The sequence below is a fragment of the Notechis scutatus genome, chromosome 2 (assembly GCF_049901735.1).
Source record: "Notechis scutatus isolate UNSWTSFEM ecotype Mainland chromosome 2, rNotScu1.2, whole genome shotgun sequence".
Taxonomy (NCBI): domain Eukaryota; kingdom Metazoa; phylum Chordata; class Lepidosauria; order Squamata; family Elapidae; genus Notechis; species Notechis scutatus.
Genome location: NC_142010.1, coordinates 66,097,454 through 66,119,740, shown reverse-complemented (window position 1 = coordinate 66,119,740; position 22,287 = coordinate 66,097,454). Strand labels below are relative to the sequence as shown.

General features: G+C 39.7%; 1 protein-coding gene across 2 annotated transcripts in view; it reads right to left on the bottom strand.

The window, feature by feature from the left end:
* The window catches only part of CACNA2D2 (calcium voltage-gated channel auxiliary subunit alpha2delta 2), a 681,501-nt gene that overhangs the window by 273,401 nt on the left and 385,813 nt on the right, over positions 1–22,287 (bottom strand). For both annotated transcript variants that reach the window (XM_087954963.1, XM_087954964.1), the window contains exon 4: positions 21,552–21,611. In XM_087954963.1, the coding sequence (XP_087811089.1) occupies positions 21,552–21,611 (60 nt within the window). The remainder of the gene's footprint in view (positions 1–21,551; positions 21,612–22,287) is intronic.

The window sequence follows — 22,287 nt, the reverse complement described above, 5'->3', positions numbered from 1 at the left end:
TGTGCTAATATCAGATACGTAGTGTGGGTTCCAGACTGATGAACTGTATTCGAGTATTGGTCTAGCAAATGTTTTGTATGCTCTGGTTAGTAGTGTGATATTACCAGAGAAAAAGCTACGTAGGATTAGGTTAACAACTCTTAATGCCTTTTTGGCTATGTAGTTGCAGTGTGCTCTAGCACTTAGATCATTAGAGGTGAGTATTCCAAGGTCCTTTACAGAGCTTGGGTCATCAACAAGATCTTGACTATTCAGCTTGTATTTTATTTTCTGATTTTTTTGCCAATATGTAAGACAGAGCATTTATTTGTTGAGATTTGAAGTTGCCATTTGTTTGACCATTCGGATACATAGTCAAGATCTTTTTGTAGGGTAGCAGTATTGTCTGTGGTATTGAACAGCTTTACATCATCAGCGAAGAGAACGCAATTGCTCTTAATATGATCACAGAGGTCGTTTATGTAGAGTATGAAGAGAGTTGGTCCTAGAACACTGCCTTGGGGAACACCACTATTGACAGGTACTGGATTTGATAGGACGCTCCCGATTTTGACCATTTGTTGTCTGTTTGACAGGAATGCTTCTATCCAGTTATTCAGTTGTCCAGAGATACCATAGGATTTTATTTTTAGGAGTAGTTTGTCGTGTACCACTGAATCAAAGGCTTTACAGAAGTCTATGTAGATTGCGTCTATTGTTTTGCCCTGGTCGAGTTGTGTCGTCCATATGTTTTTGCAGTGTAAGAGTTGCAGATTACAGGATAGTTTTTCCTGAAACCAAATTGTTGTTTGGGGGACTGAGGGTGGCTGCCTTCAGGGTGGAGTGGAGCCTTACTGGTCATTGGAGGGTGCTTGTTGAACACTTCTTGAGGTCAATAAAGGATCTCTAAAAGCCTGCCTTGCCTTGCCCATCTGGGTCATAATACTACCTGGAGTGTGCACACGGAAAGTAAAAGGAAAGTGTATTCCTGCTTTTCCACAAATAGGTACTCCAGATAGCTTTTGCTATATAAAAATATTTCCCAACATGGTATCCATCAGATATACTGCATTTCAACTCTCATAATCTCCCAGCCAGTACAGCCAGAGGAACTATCAAAATTGAAGGATAATATATCTGGAAGACACCAAGCTGGGAAAAGCTGCTGTAGATACAGCATTTCTTAAGTACTTGATTTTTGGACTGCAATGTTTCGTCCTATAAGTACAGAAATGTTTGTGTGTGTGTGTGAGAAATAGAAACATGTAACTTAATGCAGTGGTGGGCTGCTACCAGTTTGTATCGGTTCTAGCAAACTGGTACCTTTGTCCCCGGCCACCCACCCCATCCTGTCTTATATTTCCATCTTTTTCAGCTCAGATGATTCGAGCACCACAATGGATTACCATGCCTCAGCTGTTCTACTTACCGGGCCCACAGGTTCAAATTGGTGATTTTTGAATGCTGCGTGTCTGCATGCGTGAAGTGAGCCTACATGCGCGAAGCAAGCCTGCGCATGCAATGCATGCGCTCACAGAACTGGTTGTTAAACCAGTTGCAGCCCACCACTGACTTGTATCAATAGAGACCTGAAAGTCTGTATCAATAGAGACCTGAAAGTCACATCTAAAAATGTTACTATTCATGTATAATCTGAAGGGAAGGGGAAGGAGAAGGGGAGAATCCATGCAGGAATCACACTTTTGACTGTTTGCCCAACTAATGATTGCTAGAAACAGCCCACAGTCACTTTCATTCTCACTCTTGTTTCATTTCCTCCTGAACTTCCATAGCAACCCATCTGCAGTGAGTGACTCTAATGTTTAATGGTCCTGCCATTAGCACTGATGCATTCCAAACACTCAGCATCTGCTGTTGCGCATTCATATGGAAACACAAAAATAACCACATTCAGTGCAATCTGTCATAAATTCCAGCTTGAGGTTATAAAATGACATACTAAGAGAGTGAAGGAGAGAAATGACCAAAATTAATGATACACTTGGTTAAAAAAACACAAGGAACAATAAAAAAATACAGGCAAGTAAATACCCAATAAATAAATAAGGAAGATGTACAAGGCATTCAAAAAATACCAGGAAACAAATGGTACTGCTAATGTTTAGTCAGAACCATCCACAAAAGAAACAAGGAAATGTAGGTTTTGGAGAAATTATTTTCTCAATAAAGCAGGAGACACAAGAGGTTCATTCTTGGGCGAGGAATTTTGAAGACTAAAATCGAACAAATAGCCAGCTGTTGTGATCTAAGAGCTGCAATATCTTATATTCAGTCTCCCAGGTAAAACCATTCTGCCAGTGGTGGGATTCAATTTTTTTTACTACCGGTTCTGTGGGAGTGGCTTGGTGGGCATGGCAGGGGAAGGATACTGTAAAATCTCCAAGCCAGAGGTGAGATTTGCAGGTTCACCGAATTACTCAAAATTTCCACTACCGGTTCTCCAGAACTGGTCAAAACCTGCTGAATACCACTTCTGCTTTCTGCCTTTCCTTCTTAATTTTTCCCCCAACAGAGATTATAACCATAGAATGGAGGGAATAATAGGACTATCATATTTTATTATGAGAAGGGGTTCTTCCAGATCATATCTATAGTACACTGAGGGGGTTTGGAGGTATGCATATGTATTAGATTTACATACTAATGATAAAATGATTAGTACATGCTGGTAAGTCTTAATCAAAACAGAATGAGGGAGAATTATGAGACTGGAAAAGTATGCCCCTTCTTTTAATCAAATATTCCTGGTTAATTGATGGTTGATCCACATGACTCATTTTAAAGATACTTTTACTACAGGTTCTGTGGGCGTGGCTAGGTGGGCATGGCTAGATGACTGTGGCTTCTTCTTCTTCTTCTTCTTTTTGCAGCACCCCTCCTGCTCCATTTTTTTTTGCCTCCTGGGCCTCAGGGAAGCCTTCTGGGCAAAGCAGAAAGACAGTGAGGCGATCCTGGAACAGCTGATTGTTGGAACAGCTGATCATCAGGAGGAAAAAAGAAAGAAAGAAAGAAAGAAATATTGGTTCAGCCGAACCGGTAGCTGGATTTTTACTACCAGTTTGGCCAAACAGTAACGTTTTAAATTAGACAGGTGGATCTAATATTGTCAAGGTACACATGAACAAGTGAAAGAAATGCAATTTCAGTATTGAATAGTTTAGCTCCAATATATTTTTGAAATCTACCTTGCTCCCAACGTTTGGCAATGAAGTGCACTCTCACTGGTTTTCAATGGCAAATGAGCAGGTAGGTTTATGGCCAAACCAAAATTTCCTGGAAGGTGTGATGTATATATATATTTATATGTTCAAGAAAATATATATAAATATGTATATCTATATAGTAAAGTTCCATCTCCCCTTGGATGAGCATAATAAAGAAACCAGCAGCTCTGGCTTTGCTGAGCTGCCAATCACTGAGCAGTGGGAGAGGAGCCGGCTTCTGCATGCTGTGAAGAGTATCCAGGTAGGCAAGAGAATAGCTCTGGGCTATCCTGATAAAGCAGCACCGCATTCTGCGGAGAAGTATCAGAGCATATCGGATTTGGGTGGCTTGTTCCTAATTACCTGCATCGTGATTAACTGGTACGATTGGTACCATTAAAACATTTTCCTGAGAATTTCTGAACAGTTTGCGGTGTAAAATAAGCCAGCAGCCCACAGGCATGATAAATCATTTTAAAGAACATAATTAACCTCTTTATGCCCCTCATAGGCACTGAATCAGATGCGGTGGATGCTGGCAATGGCCACATACCCCTTTTCATTGGCATAAAGCTTAGTGGTCTGTGCGGAATGAGACTGTGGCTATTGCCGGGGCAAAGAAGAGTTCCTAGCATATTACAGACTCCTCTTTCTTGCAGGCTGATCCATGGAAAAAGGGCATTGGATAAAAATAAGGTGCAGCACTGATCTCTCTTTGGTGTAAGTCATCACGATTTTTGCTCTCCCAAGAATTTCACAGACTTGAAAGTTAAACCACAAAACCAAAAGCCATGCAAATTGTTTCAGAAGGAAGGTTTAGGTGTGAATTCATATTGAAGCAAACACCAGGAACTGACTGGACTGATATCTAAGGATTCTGAGCAAAACCTAGTGTAACAGGTATTTTCTCCCTGCCATTTAAACTGCCCATTCAGGAAATGGGCCTAGGGCCATCTTATTCTTCTTTTATTCTTTCCAACCCAATAACTCTGAAACCTGAATAGAATGGGACCAAATGCGGCGAGGGGAAGAAAACTTTCAAAAAGCATTCTCTGCCTACTTTGTCTGTTACATAGAGCAGGGGTCCCCAACCACCGGGCCCCGGACCGGTACCGGTCCTTGGAACATTTTCTACCGGGCCGCCGGTTTGCTGGGCGCCGCCATCTTGTTTTGATGAGAAAGTGCTTCCGGTGAGCTTTTCCGGTTGGAAAGCGGCGTTTGGGTCCTGAAGGAATCCTCGCGCCTTAGTTTCATCGAAGGGGGGGGGGGGGCGGCTTCGAACAAAACTAAGGTGCGAGGATTCTTTCAGCACCCAAGGCAAGGCGAGCCGAGCGACCACCCCGAAGCCCATCGACAAAGGTACAAAGGAGGAGTTGAAGGTGGCGGGGAGAAGCAGGGGACGGCTGGCTGGCCGGTCGCTCGGCTCACCTTGCCATGCGTGCTGATGCCGGTACCGGGCCACGGATCATTTTGTGATGCCAGTATCGGGCCGTGGCACAAAAAAGGTTGGGGGCCACTGACATAGAGGACAGACACAAACTCCTAGTAATCATCTCCATTGCTGACAGAAGAATCAACTGAGTTGCAGAGGGTAGCTGTGGAACTTGGCAAGACAATCAGAAGGCTTTCTCTTCTAGTTAAGACACTGGGACATAGTGGGGAGGAGGAGTGGGACTGGGGAATCTCCCAGATCAGGAGTAAGACACTCCAGCACAGAGGGAAGCCAGGTGGATAAATAAAGTTATATAGTTTCAAAGTCAGAAGATATATTGAAAATAAAGGTTTGATTGGTTAGTCCCACTCTTTCATTGGAACGATCAATGAATCCTTCCAATTAAAGTCAAATGCCACAAAAAAGTATCTACTTCCAGACATATGACATGGTTGTTTTTTTTCTAGAACCACGTCACTATTCACTTTTCACAAATCTGGCAGTGCTTATGACGTCCCTGGACTAATGTGCAGTACAATAAACTCATCTGCCAATACCTCCCATTCAGCAAAGAAGATGACATTTGTGCCTGGATTTGGGTTTGGAGAGTACACATTCTTGGGAAGTTCACTGAGTTCAAAAATGGCCGCGTTTCTTTCCCACCATCACTCTCTGTAAGCTTGCCTTTGTGAGATTTTACTGTTAGCGGGCTAATTTAAAAGATTACCAGAGAGATGTAGGTAATCAAAACCAGAAGTAATAAAGTAAAGAATCTGATGAAAATGCTAACATCAGTGGAGCACAGGGGAAGAAAGGGAGAGAAATAATAACAAGTGAAAAAGCAAGAAATGTGTGTTTTCCAGCGTTATATAAATAGATTTTGAGCTCAAACCATAACATTCTCCTTCATTGGGAAACTGCTTTAAGAATGTAGGCATAAAAGCAAAGCCTTTCCTTCCACCAGGAATATAACAGCTGTCATCAGCCCAGGGGAGAATCCTGGTGTCCAACTGAGCAAAGGCAGTAATGGTGGATGCATTTTCAAAAGCAAATACAATAGCTCTATGTTAACAGAACATGTCCTAGTGTCATCAATTTAGCTGCATACAGTATGTATTAATGTTGAAGGGAAATGCTGTTAACTCCAGCTCGTGGAAAACTCTTTTTTATCTGCTTTGTAGTGAACCTTATACACACAACATGGAAGACCCAGTTAGATGCATGGTGTCTGAAATATGTATTTCTTGTATACTATTCTAAATAAAATGTTATGCTTTGGCAGTTTCCTCAAACCAGAAGCAAGACTCTTACAGAAGGTTTCCCTCATAAAATGTATTGAGCTGAAAAGGATAGGTAATGGGAATTTTGAGCAACTGAATTATTACTCATGTGGCCTTACTCCACTTATTTCTCAGTGACTTTTCTGTGAAATGGAGAGGAGGTGGACCTCTTGGCAGATAATGAGAAACCTTGTAGCTGCCTGTTTACCACACCATCTCTTGAATCTTGATTAGTCTGTGAATTAACCATTACATTAAGTCAAATCTCAACTCTTCATGTTCAGCTTGATAGTTGGTGATTTAATGGATTTTTCTAGACAGTTTTGCAGGATAGTTTTCTAGGCAGTAATCCAGCAGCTTAGTTTACAGCCAAGAGATTGCCTGGATGCCTCCTGCCCAAATACAAACCAGCCCCAGACAAGATCATCCAATGCCATTACTTTCTGAGACTTTCTGGACATGATCAATGCCTTAGCACAGGGGTAGGGAAACTTGGCTCTTTTATCACTTATGGACTTCAACTCCCAGAATTCCTGAGTGAGCCATAAAAGGTTCCCATCCCTGGCCTACTGGTTTTTCAGTTGTGGGGAAATCAATTTTGTGTGTGTGTGTGTGTGTGTGTGTGTGTGTGTGTGTGTTATTCAGCTTTGTTCGGGTATTTTCCCACATCGCTATAGTTGTGCTTTTAAAGTTGTAGCAATGTTTGGTAGAATCTCACCTGCCATCATCAGGCTTGTGTATTGTGTTCGTGGAACACAATACACAAGCCTGATGATGGCAGATGAGATTCTGCCGAAACGTTGCTACAATTTTAAAAGCACAACTATAATGACGTGGGAAAATACCCGAACAAAGCTGAATACCATACATATAAATACCTGCGAAAACTTAAGAAAACTTACACACACACACACACACACACACAATATAAACAGTCCCATTCAAGTCAAAAACTGATTTCCCCCACAACTGAAAAACCAGTAGGCCAGGGATGGGGAACCTTTTATGGCTCACTCAGGAATTCTGGGAGTTGAAGTCCATAAGTGATAAAAGAGCCAAGTTTCCCTACCCCTGCCTTAGCATAAAAGCCTTTGTTCATTTCACTTTTTCTCTTTATATTAAAACCTGTGAGGTGTTCAGCTACTGCAGCAAATGAAGCTGCATTTATTTCTTTCACTGTATATATAATGTTTCCCCACAGACCATTACAGTTAACTTTAGCTGTTTATATAGTCTCATGCATCAGCTCCTTTCTATACCATTACTGTCACTCATACACAGAGGGTACATACACAAATACTTTCACCCTCATGATTTTGAGTGAATATAACTAAATCTTTCTAAGTTCCACACAAATATCCTGCAACTATTTTCTTTTCTTTTATCAAATATATAAAGCAATTTTCTATCCAAAAATTTCACCCATGATACCTACAGTATAAGAAAAGAAAATACACAGATAAATAATAACAAATATATTAAAATAATACAAAAAATATGCACTACCATTAAAGTAGCACTAACAGTTAAACTGAAGAGATGCATCTTTGTAGTCTTTCTAAAAAGTGGAAAGGGAAGGACAAATCATAATGCCAGAAGAAAACTAATACAGTGGGAATTATTTCTTTCTTATTTGACAAATGAGAGTCACGAGAGGAATATCCTCAAAAGAAATGGAACTTGTTGTTTGAGATTGTTCAAGGATAGCAGCACATCTACAGCAGCCTTCCCCAACTACAGATGTGTTGGTCACCCAAGCATAGAGAACTTCCAGCCATTGTTGCAAAAAATATTCCAGGAGCTACCATCCCAACATTGGGAAGGGCTATTTTATTTAAAAAAGGGCTCTCAGTGTAAGCACTGGACAACCCAGAATTTAAATCCATTCCAGAGGTTAAGGGGTAAGCTCTGCCAGTTGGGGCCTAGTTCTTTTATGAAATGGGGAGACAACTGAAGCCAATGATTGAACCCACAAGCAAAAGCAAACAGTTTGTTACTCATGTTGTCATGGTGTTCCTTGGAGCCACTCATGTCCCTTCTTTCCCAAGTACACAGTGGCCACGCCACTTGCTTGAAATAAAAGTATATTTTAAAAAATGGACAGCAAGCCACCTCCAATATTAATTAGAACTCATTTCTCTGGCCAATATATTCTGCTCTCAAATTCTTAACCACAATATCTTTGGGGCAAAGGGAGGGAGGCCTTATATGAGGAAAACCATTAGGAGCCAATACAGAGTAATAAAATGTAGTCACAGACTTCACAGAGGAAAGCTTACCCATTTCCAATTACTCTTTTCTGCTTGCTTTCATTGTAATTCTTTCTGCAATTGTCAGGTTTCTGAAATGGCTGTGATAATTAAAGGGTGCTTCCATGTCCTGCTGTCTTTCATTCCCAAAAGTTGCCAGAAATTAAGTTACTATTGCCTTCATGTCTGCAGACCCCCTATGTGTTTATTTAGCCATCTAGCTATGTTTAGATGTTTCTACAATTGTTACTGACTCTGAGTGCCTTATATAGCCCTCTGCCATAAACAGGGTTAAAAAACGATAAGAATAATAAACAAATTACAAAATAGTAATCTAATACTAACACCCTTTTCATGCCCCAAAGAATAGTGACAAGGCAATTTAAACAGAACTCCCACAAGAAAATGGACCTATCTAAAAAAAAAACCACAACCAACCAACCAACCACCACCTGTGGTTATAGTCCTGTTCTCTGGGGAAGTCAGGATTAAATCTATATGTGCCAGAACACTTTAGATACTCAATCTATTTTTTTCTAGAGCTCTCCATAACTGCCAACTGCAATTCCATCATAATAGAATTCCCTCAGAAATGCAACTTTAGAAATTGACTGGTAATTATCCAAAATTGCCATGTTGAGTGATAGGTTTTTGAGGATGGGTCTACCACTCCCTCCTTCAAGATAGTTGACATTAACCCTCTGTCAAGGATGTATTCACTACTAATCTGACCCAGCTTCCTGTCACCTCCCAGAAGGCTTTCAGCAATCAGAAAAGGTAAGGATCTAGGCTACAGGTGATAGAATTGAGAACCCTGTCCAATTTCTCACATAACTTGCCAAGGTGGTATCCAACACAACATAGTGCTGCTTTGAGGCATTTATTAATTTACTAATAAGTAGGATAAAACTGGGCAGATCTGTTCAGAGTTGGATTCCACTTTGAACAGATCTGCCCATTTTTATCCTACTTATTAGTACATTCCTCAAAGCAGCACTCTGTTCAATTCTAACTCATCATAATTGGGTTTAGCAAAAACATGGGTGAGAAGGGAATACATGAAAAAAGAGTTTTTTCTCTATTTTCTACCAAACCCCTTTTCTGCTTAAGAAAATCAGGAGACCCTTTCCAAGGTTCTTCATTGTGTTACAGGGAAGTTATAAGCATGCTCAACAATGCCTTCTCTTTCAACATCTTGTGATTTCCTCTTGCCACTTGCAATCTAAACCCTGCAACGTATTTTTTCTTAACAATCTCCACTGATATTTAGTGACCGCTGTTCTTTGCATTTTTAACAGACGGTTTTATTTTTTCAAGCAGTCCTACCTGTCAATGAATACTTCAGCTTCAACCATAACAACACAAGAGCACACAATAGATACAAACTCAAAGTTAACCGCACCAAACTTGATTGCAGGAAATACGACTTCAGCAATAGAGTGGTCAATGTCTGGAATACTCTACCCGACTCTGTAGTTTCTTCCCCAAACCCCAAAAACTTTAACCTTAGACTGTCTACTATTGACCTCACCCCTTTCCTAAGAGGTCTGTAGGGGGTGTGCATAAGCGCACCAACGTGCCTACCGTCCCTGTCCTATTGTTTCTCTTATTCTTCTTTTATTTTTCTTATAGATAACATTTCATGTATTCACAACTATGTATACACTTATACTTATTATCTTGTAAACAATTGGCAAATCAAATAAATAAAATAAAATAAAATAAACCCCAGTTGCGCTTTTTTTGCTGAATTTATGACTTCTTGTAAACCATTTTGACATTTAAAGAAGTGAGCTGGATTTTTTTAAAAAAATATATATATATATATATGTCACCGACAAAACACACTCTTGCTTGGTATGATTGCTGATGATTTCGATGAAATACCTGCTTATTGATCTGCATGGTTTAAAACACCAGCAACTCTTTGCCACAGGCAAGTATGATAGGAATCTGCCCTACAATGACAGAAATCTGATCCCTGGGCTAGAGGAAATGTTCTTTTTCTGCTGTTCACCGACTCAGTGCTGTCTCCTGCTAATCCGGACAGACAGCTCCTATGATACACTAACACGTAGCAGCAAGTGAACTACAGAATGTGTTAATAGAGAGCAAAGTAGTAGCAGCAGCAGCAGCAGCAACTGCAGTAAGAGGATTTTAAAATCACTGAGGCTTTTTCTTTGGAGGTGTGTGTGGAATGTGTTCAAGGAGAAAGGAGACTGAAAATTAAAACAACTGGACTTGGGGAAGATAAACAGAGGCTAGAAAATCTCTCTAGCCAGGGCCTCCCTTCTTTTTTTGTCCTATTCTCCTTCTCCTTTTATTTGTTGGAGGATTGGAATAAGTAGCACACATTTTAATTTGTCCTGTGATTATTTTGCTGGTGATAGATTTGGGCACAGTTACCTTACAGGTGCCTAAAAAGGCTCAATTATCCCTACAGAGTCTCAGCTGGGCTCCTGCAATAAAAGCAGGAAAGGGACCCTAAGCTTCCTTAGGCTGAGAAGGGGAAAAGGTCATATTTATTTATTTATTTATTTGATTTGCCAATTGTTTACAAGATAATAAGTACAAGTGTATACATAGTTGTGAATACATGAAATGGGTACATATAAGAAAAATAAAAGAAGAATAAGAGAAACAATAGGACAGGGACGGTAGGCACGTTGGTGCGCTTATGCACGCCCCCTACAGGCCTCTTAGGAAAGGGGTGAGGTCAATAGTAGACAGTCTAAGGTTAAAGTTTTTGGGGTTTGGGGAAGAAACTACAGAGTCGGGTAGAGTATTCCAGACATTGACCACTCTATTGCTGAAGTCGTATTTCCTGCAATCAAGTTTGGTGCGGTTTACTTTGAGTTTGTATCTATTGTGTGCTCTTGTGTTGTTATGGTTAAAGCTGAAGTATTCATTGACAGGTAGGACATTGCAATGTATGATTTTATATACCATGCTTAAGTCTGACCGAAGACGGCGTAATTCGAGGTTTTCTAGTTTTAGAATTTCGAGTCTGGTGGCATAAGGTATTCTACAATGAGTAGAAGAGTAGATAGATAGATAGATGATAGATCCCCCTTCCATGCCCCTGTTTAGATCTTCAACGTGGTGAGTTAGGTTGGAGAAACTGTTCTTCTCTCAACTAATTTCCAGAATTAAACCAAAGCTGTTGGTAATTGGTAGGATGGGAAGGAAAGGATTGAAAAAAAAAATGTTTCAAAACTTGATTCCAGTCTAACAAAGCAAAATGGACTCTTTTCATTCCTTTTGCTTTGCCTCATAAGGATCAACGTTATCCTCTTGGCACCACAGCACTACCCATAATAATCTAAACTCCCAATAATGTGGAGGAAGAATAGGAAAGGAAAAGTTGAAAATGTTTTTCAGAAGAGAAACAAAAAACGCAAGAAGAATGAGCTAATTGTGCATATCAGAGATGAAGAGGGCCAGGAAAGAAATCATTAAGCTCTTCTTTATTTTGGGGTTGCTGAATGTCTGAGATAACAGAGATGAAAGATGATTTGCTTATATTTACATGATGGCACGTGGGTCACAAGTGGCACGTGGGTCACAAGTAATAGACAAAGATGCATTCCTGTCTGGAGTGAAAAAGGAAGTCACAGAAAGGGCCTTTGCACTATTGATGGAGGTCACTACCACCATCCTAGAAGAAGGGTTACAGACCTGCCAATTGCAGATAACAACATATAACATGGCAGCACTCTGTGGGAGTATTGTTTCAAAAAAAACTTAACTGTTCCCTTCTTTGTAGCCCAAGTCATTTCTATTAGACTCTGTTGGGTACCAGCAAAGAGAGCAAATGGAGTGAGACCTACAGACATTAATCTGCCAGGTGCATAAGCCAGTTTCCAAGCCATCAAACATGTTATTATGGGTTGGAGATTTAAAGATTTGTGGAGAAAACCTAGAATCATCTAGCCTAACTTGTTTAATGCCAAGAAATTCATGAAGTGTCTCTTGGTAAGTCATACATTTTAATAGAAATGTTAAATCCTGAATCATTTATTGATCTGCTTTTCTGGGCAGGCTGCTGAAACTCTTAATCACTGTCACTGTTTACAATTCTAAATCATACTTCTATCACAAATCTGTTAAGAGTCAAATTCCATACCTTAAATCTAGCTTTCCTTGTTTAAACAGCCATGCTAAGCTCTTAATTGCTTCTTTGGGAAATGGTGGGTTAAATCTGCTAAATATATGTGCAACTCAAGCAGAACCAGGATGACAATATGTCACATTTAAAGGAGCTGTTTTTCTAAAAAATATGTATAAAAAAATCTTGTGCCATTTTTGAGTGCCTCTGGGTAACTTTGGATGAAACAATGCAAACCAATGTTGCCCATTAAATGACTTGGGAAAGGTGATTTTTAAATCCATAATTGACCATAATTCTACACCCTTGAACTCAGTGCACACATTAAGTGTTAAAGTCAAAATTGGGCAGTAAAATAGTTGTGTGACAATTCTGCTGTAAGATATATTAAGCAGGGGTGGGATTCAAATTTTTAACAACCAGTTCTGTGGGCGTGGCTTAGGTGGTGGGCGTGGCTTGGTGGTCATGTGACTGGGTGGACATGGCTTGATGGTCATGTTATTGGCTGGGTGTGGCCAACTCAATATCACTCACATTGATGCACGCATCTCCTCACCTGGCCTCTCATGACTGTGGGGATGTTGCAATAGTCGTAAGTGTGAAAAATGGTCATAAGTCACTTTTTTCAGTGCCATTGTAACTTTGAATGGTCACTCCACACAAGCAAAGTACCAGCAAAGGAAGGAAAAAAAACTCCAAAGAAGTTCCTGAGACAGGAAATCTAGTCCTGCCAAGAATGTAATAAGGGTTAATGGAGAGGCAGTTTCTGTAAGCAACACCAGAATGTTTCCTTCCTGCCTCCCTTACAGGATTAGGCCAGTAATTTCTTCTAACCGGTTCTCCGAACTGCTTAGAAAGTTAACAACTGGTTCTAGCAAATAGGTACGAACTGGTAGAATCCCACCCCTGATATTAAGTTAGTTTCAGATTAGTTTAATTTCCAGGATAATTATACCACTGACATTGTAAAGGTCTTAGCAAAAGATTGTCCTATCCTCCTCACTGTTTGTCCTTCTTTTGAAAGCAGAGCATTACTTCACAAGATGATCCCTTATTTCTGCCAGCTGATGCCCAACACACGTTTCTCACTTTTGACCTGTAATGGCTGCCTCTTCTTCCTTTTACTTCATGGGAGTATGACAGCCTACTATGAACATTGCTTAAATGATTAAAATGGCCAGAAGCTAGAAGTCTTCTATATAAATGTGTACATTCTATACCACATTTTCCTAACAAATCACACTTGAAATAATTTGGGACTGCAACTCCCAGAATCAATCAGTAGGCTGTCTAGAAATCCTGGAAGCTGCAATTTAAACCTGTTTGAAAGACATCCAATTGAGAAATATTCTTCTATACAAATCTATATAAAAAATCTGAAGACCCTCTGCTTATCATGTTATGATCCTGATTCTAACTGACCAGTTCCTCCATCCGGATCAATGCCTTCCTTCAATTACTGACTTAGACTATTGGTTCTGACTCTGAGAACCTAAATCTGTACAGCCCAACCCACCTCACAGAGTTATTGTTGTGAGGAAAATAGGAGGAAGAAGATGGGTTAGATATGTTTGTTGCCTTGAGCTATTTATAAAAAGAATATTCCTTGGGTTACTATTTCTACAAATTATCAGATAGGTCAGGGGTCCCCAAACTTGAGAACTTTAAGACTTGTGGACTTCAACTCCCTGGGAGTTGAAGTCCACAAGTCTTAAAGTTGCCAAGTTTGGAGACCTCTGAGATAGGTATAGGCCAATAGATAACGCCAACAGTAAAAACAGATGGAATAAATATAAAATTTAATTGCTCCTCTATATTGTTATTCAGATTCAACTATTTTCATCTGAATTGCCTGGTGCCCAGCTTGAAAAGCCAGAGAGTCTTCTTAGTTGCACCTATGCTATTCAGCTGAGTAACCACAGAGGCAGTCACATCAAGGGACAGGTCAAGATGGAATACACAAAACCCTGTGCTGAGGGGTTTATGGAGCAACAATATTTGCTGCTCATTTCATGTCTGCTTATTTGAATGGACAGGGAGCAAAATGCAGTGGCTGCCCTCTGCCTCCTGCACTTATGCATTCACTATGTTATTAATATCTGGATGGGAGAGGAGCTGTTCCTGTGGGAATCAGGGCTCTGAACTAGAAATTTAGAGTTGTCAGCAAGGCAGCTTTGGAGATGTCACTCGTCTTCAAGGAGAAAACAGTTTCTCCAAGCATTTATTATGTAATATTGAGATAACAAAACTCTACTTGATTCTGGCTTTGGGTTATGGAAATGAAAGCTAGACATATGAAAGTCAAACCTGAGTGGAAGGGATTGTCCTCTATTCTCTCGCCACAGGCAGGAGAAGCTCAATGCCACCATTGTTCCTACACATTGCTATTGATACGCACACCTTAGGAAGAGACAGTGTGCAGGTTCTCAGATGTCTGGATCTGTTGGAAGACTAGGGCATACAAGGATATAAATAGATCTGTGTATTAAACATCTCTTCTCAAAAGCTGAGCACCAGTATAGTTTGGAGAATATGACAGTCCAGTGAAAAACAAAGTCTTGCTAAGCTTTAATAATGGAGTGAGAAAGCTATTTCTTCCCAAAGGCCAAACTAGCTCTAGGAAAATGTACCAAAAGAAATGTCACAAATAAGTTGCCTTGACGGCCAAAGTACTGAAGATCCCATGACTGCAACTGCACAAGCCCTTAGAATCTCCAAGGACCTTTCCATTTCATTTCATCTGCTATGTCTCCACTTAGATCCTACAAGACAAATGGAAACCCTGTAACATTGCCTGGAAACTATGGTTTATTCTGACTCATAAGGGAACAATAGCAAAAGCAATAGCACTTCAACTTATATACAGCTCCATATAAGCTTTGCAGGCCTCTCTAAGTGGTCTACAGAGTCAACATATTGCCCCAACAATCTGGGTCCTCATTTTACTGACCTCAGAAGAATGGAAGGATGAGCCAACCTTGAGCCAATGAGGATCTAATTCTGGCTGTCAGCAGAATTAAGTCTGTAATATTAATCACTGCACCACTATGGCTCAAGACAGCTATACTGACTTAATTAAAACTATCTCGTTCACAATTGATATTGGGATATATTATTCCATCTCCCTGTCTCTCTCCACAATCTCCAATACAATGAAGACTATGGAATGGCAAGGAGGTATGATGGTAGTAAAGAATTCAGCAAGGCTTATGTTTTTGACACAGGAACAACAAGGTTATACACAGTTAAATAAATTAAACTGACTCCATTATGAACGGTGTACTGAATCTCTTACCTCAGAGCTGTAACGAATCTTTAATCACCAGAAATAGAATGATACCTCAATGGAAAAGTTAATTTCACACCTGCTCTTCAGAGAAATCCACATATCTGCATTGTCAATTCTGGCTTTGCTTTTAAAAGCTGTTGTCACAAATCTCACTTAAGACCAGGGGAAGAGAGAACGGCCAGGGAGTTTCCTCAAAGGGCCAAATTTATATTTTTTAAAAAGCTGGAATGTGAAAGTCAACATTGCTTAGCTTCAGTTCTCTTTACTACAATATATTTATGAAGACCACCTAAATGACACACTGGCACCTTCTAAATGCAAGAGCTGTGGTGGCGCAGTGGTTAGAATGCAGTATTGCAGGCTACTTCTGCTGACTGCCGGCGGCCTACAATTTGGCAGTTCGAATCTCACCAGGTTCAAAGTTGACTCAGACTTCTATCCTCCTGAGGTCGGTAAAACAAGGACCCAGATTATTGGGGGCAATATGTTGACTCTGTAAACTGCTTAGAGAGGGCCGTAAAGTACTGTGAAGTGGTATATAAGTCTAAGTTCTATTGCTATTATATATCTGGAGGTCAGCAGCCTGGGAAAAGCTGTTCTACATGTCCCCTGGGGATTCTTTGATTCTTGTCTTTATCTCTTTTTCTATTCTCTGTTCCCCACCGCCCCCACTCCCTTACTGACTTTCCTTTCTTGTTCTACCGGTATCTGTTGTAGAAATTTCCACTGCGGCATCAGAATCCTCCATGGGATAGCCATTGCCATTCAGCATGTGTTTCACTCTTTTGTCTTTCACAAATGATACTCTAGTGGAGTCTTAGGTCTCAGACTCACTCAAGTGTAAAGTTATAACAACAGCCTTTAGCAGCACTCAGTGCTTGCCCTTAGATCCTCGAAAGAAGTAAACGGAATGTCACATTAACTCCCTTTAAAGAAAGAAATGTGTCTTAGTGAAGAAAGTAGACAGGCAGGCAGTGCAGATTGCCTAGTGCGATGAGGGAAGAGTGATGGGGAAATATTTTTCTTCCCATAAGACTTTTTTCACTGACCTTCAGTAGTTGCTCCCTCCAATCATTTATGCCTATCTATATATGTCTCTGTCTTCATCTCTATATAAAATAATCCCATCACCCAAGCAACCAAACAAAAAAGCAATAACTTCATTTAATCTTCACCAGAACAGACTTTGATTCTACTTATAAGTGCATTCCACAGTATTAGAAGGATGCTATCTAGGTTAGAAGCCTTTTCACACATAAAATCCATCCTCTGTCCATAAGGGTGTCTTATGGTCTATCCAATTTAGGGCTAACCTGAAATATTTCACAGCCTGATGTGGATTTGCAATTAGCACCCCACCTAAATTTACATCCAGAATACATTACTTTGTTTTCAAACCCTACTCACCTTTTGGAAAATACTTGTATCTAAGATATTAATTTTCCTGCTTTTTTTGGAATGCAGCAACATTTTATTTTGGAATTATTACCTCACCTCCCAAAGATCTCACATGATCATTGTGGGAACAGTTCTCCAGAATGTTTGAATAAACCTATGTAAGCAAAGAAAAAAAAGAAACCTTCCAAAACATATTTGTAAACAAAACTGCTATAAACTCTTAGAGGCATATGGTAAATCCACATGCTTTCTGCGTCAGATATATAAGAGAAATTACCACTTGAATCCAATGGATATTAAAGTCAGCTTATACTTTATCCATGCAGCAGAATTGAGTGCCAGAAGCTAGTTGCTGTTGTGTTCAATCTGTTGCACTCAAAACAGTCTTTGAGTACCCTTAAAGACCAGTTAATTCATTATAGCACAAGATGTTGAGGACTATGATAATTTCATAATTAGTTGCATAAAATAATAGCCTTGAAATTCAAGTATATAGAGATCCATGACTGAAGATGATAAACAGAGCAATTCCTAACAGCTCCATACACCTCTCACATCCTTTAGTCCCACAGTGTTTATTCAGGAGTAGAGAAGAACCAACTAGGTTTCTAATTCCCACAGGTAAGTGATGAGCCCACCTTCCATTTCTCTGCCTGCAACATAATCCAAGTAGTTCAAACTACAGTAAAATCATAATTAATAATTATAAATGATTTTGAAGTTATAATTAGGAATCCAGTCCAGTGCACAACAATTAAAGTTGTTAAAGTAAAAGGCAGTGAAGATAAACAGTGAAATTAAAAAAAAAACAGCATAGAAACAAATTTTATACCAAGAGAATTGTGTAACAGCGAAGCAAACAAAAAGACACTAGAATCCCTCAAGCATTCTGTTATGTTTTTGGGGCTTGCTAAAAATGGATAAGGTGGGTTAGACATTTTGCCATAACCATGACAGATCAATGATCAGGGCTTTACATATTAAGGCGTAGCCAAGGAAAAGGACTGGTAACAGCAGGATCCACTTAGGGAAGATAAAAATTAATAAAGCTGTGGCTAAACCTCTCCTCTTGGAATTGTAATTTTAAGTGTCTGAAAGGGATGTTTTTGTTAGTAAACAAGTTGTGATCAATTTGTTAAAAATTCTGTAGTGGGCTATAGATTTAAAAGTTGATTACTTACATGGACAGATTCTAAGATAAAGCTAAGCAAACAGAAACAAAATAAGAACAATTACCTACCCCTCAACTCAACACAGGTTTGGATTTGCCAACTGATATATCTCATTGCAAAAATTATCAGTTTAAATGCACAATGATTATCTCCCATCAGAACGGTCATTTTGTGTAATGCACATTCATGCATCATGATTATTAGAAAAGAATTGCAAATGACATTTAATTATGTATCGCACAAGAAGCTTTGAGCCACTTCAAATCAGGCACCCACATGACCATGAAAGCATGCAAGAGAACTGAAATAAATGGAAAATAATATGAAACTTAAGATCTGCACCACGCAATTTTACTTCTCCAGAAGACCATCCTTTATGATAGAGGTTCCTAAACCTTTTGCCTTGAGTGTAGTCTTAAAGTATACCCCCCCCCTAAAAATCCATACACAGAAAAGAACACAAATGAACAATGAAAACAAAACTTTAGGAAAGGTAGATTTATTGTAACAATATAATGAAAAAGTTTCTCACACCTCCCCTGAACTCTTGTCTGCACCTTTCCCAGGAAGATATACCTCATGGTTTGGGAAACCCTGCTTTATGAGGTAGCTCTAAATCATGTGTGTCATAATTCTTTTCTTTGGACCAGCAAGACACAATGTCAGTAACACAGAAACCCTTGATGAGAAGGCTTGTGGTTTGGATGTATCCTTCCTTTCTGTTTCAATTTTTTTTTTAATTTAAAAAAAATACAAAGGACAGAGACAGGAGAAAAAGAGAGAGACGCTTTCAAAATCCTTTGCAGCAAAAATCGGTATAAGTACAATTACAAAATTATCTCTTACTCTATGATTACTATTTTTCTTGACCACGTTTTTCCTAATTATTAAAACCAGCAATCATAAATGCATTTTTTTCTATTTCGTGAATAAGTTGTGTACAAAAAGTCTATAAGGGGTTTCCAGTGAACTAATGAAATTAATTTAGCTATCTCTGCAAGTTCCATTATTTTCATCAACCATTCCTCCGTTGTAGGTTGATATACTATTTTTGAGCATATAATAGTCTCACTGTTGTTTTCATATATAAAAACAAGCTTCCATGACTTTTTTTTTCTAATGCTCATCCATGAGTCCCAACAGGCCTTTTCAAAAGTGTTAACTGTTTAATTCTAAGGAGTGTCACTCCTTTATAGAGCAACATGGCCTCTAAGGTCATGTTCTGAGGTTGCTTTCCAAGTACCCCTGCCAAATGATTTAAAAAAAAAATCAGTGGTGCTACCTGGATTGAGGTATGTCCTTCTCTTCTTGGAAAAGTTCCAATGATGCTTACGCTATAGTCTACAGTGGGTCAAGTGGGGACATTTTTATTCTCCCAGGCTGCTTAGCCTTTTAATATTTTGCTTTAAAAGTTATTAGCATCATTTAGATTATCCCATTCCTATTAGCCTCCCCTAGCTGTTTATTTTGGATTCATTCTGAGGCTGTTTTATTTGTTTAGTGCTTTGCATTAAGTTTTATTATATCTGTATATTTATGGTCTCCACCATTAATTTCTGAAGTGCCCAGAGAGCTTTGGCTATTGGATGGTGCAGAAATTCAGTAAATAAATAACTACATTTGGAGAATACCATGGGGCAACGTTTTATAGTATGAACAAAAACAGCTTGCATCAAAGAAATGTTCCTTCCTCTTACACCCCTATAACAGATGATTAGCAAGAGTGGATTGACTGGCTTGAAATTATTTTCCTTAATCCTCTTCCTGAAAGGAAAAGAAGATCTCTTTTCCTGGGTTTCATTTGGCGGAATTTCCAAGCAGAATACCCATTTCCTGGCAGCGGTGCCATAATTTCAGACTCAAATTAAAGCAGCAACATTTGCTTGGCATGCATTCCAATTGCTCTTTCCTCCTCCAGAACCTACCTCAACTGGAATGAAATTGCATCAAATCCTATGGAAAAGGTAAATGCAAAGAAAAATGCCAGGCTCCTGCTGCCCTCGTTGATTTAAGAATCATCTTTCTGGACACTCCCTGCAGGGCAACCTACACAATTCCTCTCAGACTGCTGAGATGGCAAAATGGCAAGCTTTCCAAGGAGTTCTCCATGGCAACCTGAAAACAACTCTTTAACCATTACTTTGACCTTCGCCTTCAGCCTTTTGAATTGTCCTGATTTCATGCACGTGTGAGCAGAGGTAATAATAAAAATGATATCAAAATGACATTATTCACTTTCATTACAGCTGGGAGGCTCTGAGAACTAAGAGAACTAGGAACCTCTGTCTTAGTTCAGTTTTTATAGTTTTAAATGGTTTTAAACCATTATTATATGATGGTTTTGGATAATGACTTCTGTATATTTCTACTTTTTTATTGGATTGTTGTACGCTACCCAAAATCGCATTCTGTGAAATGGGTGGCCATATACATTTGATTAAATGAATGAACAAATCAATGACCAGAACAGGGCATCCGCACATGATAAGATGGTAAGATGGAGCTTGCTTTTAGAAATCAGAGTTAAGCAGTTCTGCTTTCTCTCTGTTGCCTGTTACTTCCTTGCCATCTTCTCTCTTTAGTGGACCGGCTGTTTCCTTGATTTTTTTTCTTGTTATTTATATGTTGGAAGAAACTTTTTTTTAATTATCTTTGACTTTTGTTGCAAGTCTTTGTTCGTTCTGAGCCTTTGCTATCCTGACTTCGTCTTTGCAGATTCTGTCTATCTGCTGATATTCTGCCTTAGTTGTATGTCCTTCTTTCCATTTTTTGTACTTGTCCTTTTTTTCTTTCAATCGGGGTGGGCTGCTGGGGATTCGCAGGGGTTTGGGAGAGCCCCTAGCTATGATTCTGTGCAGTTTGGGGAATCCCCAAATCCCACTCCTGGCTGGCCCTGCCTACCCTACCCCACTAGTCCCAGGAGTCCACACAGGGCCCCTTTTGGATGTAAGTAAGTGCAGGGCTTGGGGAGGGCAAAAAACGGGCCTCCCAGAAATTCAGGAAGGTCGGAAATGGGCCTGTTTCTGGATTCCAGAGAGCCTGCGGAGCCTGGAGAAGCTGTTTTTGCCCTCCCAGAGGCTTGAGGAAAGCCTCCGGAGCCCAGGGAGGACAAAAATCCCTCCCCGTCGTGATGCAGGAGGCCAACTAGGCCATGCCCATCATGGCCATAGCCAACCAGCAACCAGGCAGAGAACCCTTTGCTAAAATTTTTGAAGCCCACCCCTGACCATGGGGATTTTGAAATGGTCATAAGTCTCTTTTTTCAATTGTAACTTTGAATGGTCACTAAATGAAGTGTTGTAAATCAAGGTCTACTTGTATATGTTAGTTTAGTGAAGATCATGTTAAACCAAAGGAATAGGAAAAAGGAGCCCAAGACAGGGGAGACAGAAGAGGCCACTCAAAGATTTACAAACTTACCTTAATGTTGTCTTGCCATCGATGGGCCTTCTGAAACTTCTCTGCCTCATCAGCCAGCCTCTGAAATGAAAGAGGAGAAATAGTATGAGTCCATAAAGAGATAACATGAATTGCAGTAATGACCAAGGACTCCTTTTAACTCTGCTCTTTCACACGGGAAACCAGCTATATCGTTCTCCCAGCTTATTAAGTAGCAAAGCATTTTCAGTACCCTTACTTGGCAGCTCAGCTGTGAAAAGACATTAATTAAAAATTTATGATTTCCATAAACATCTTCTATATGCAGCTCTGATCTTTCTTAATTAAATGCTCAAGCTATTGGAAAACCTTGCCTTTCGTTACTTTTATGGGCTCATTTTACTTCTGTGTCAGTGCAGTGCAGTGCTTCTATGTACAAATGAAAGTAAATAAATTACAATCGGTGGCATACTGAGTGCAGTGGAAAAGCCACTCTTCAGAACTCTCATGTTCAAAGTCCAAACCTTGAGGCCCAATTGATTAATTGATGAGGTTTGAAGCGGGCTAACATGTTGTTTTAATTTTTGAGTTAATAATATTGCCTTGATAGGTTTCATGCCTTGCAGTGTCCTAACAATATAAGTATGATCGGAGAAGAAAGAAAAGTATCAAACAGTCCTTCTATCCACCAGTCAGCCTGGAGCTGGGCAACACCACACAAACAACTCAGCCCTGCACATTCCCCCCAAAATTGGCTTGCTAAAATAACTATTTGATA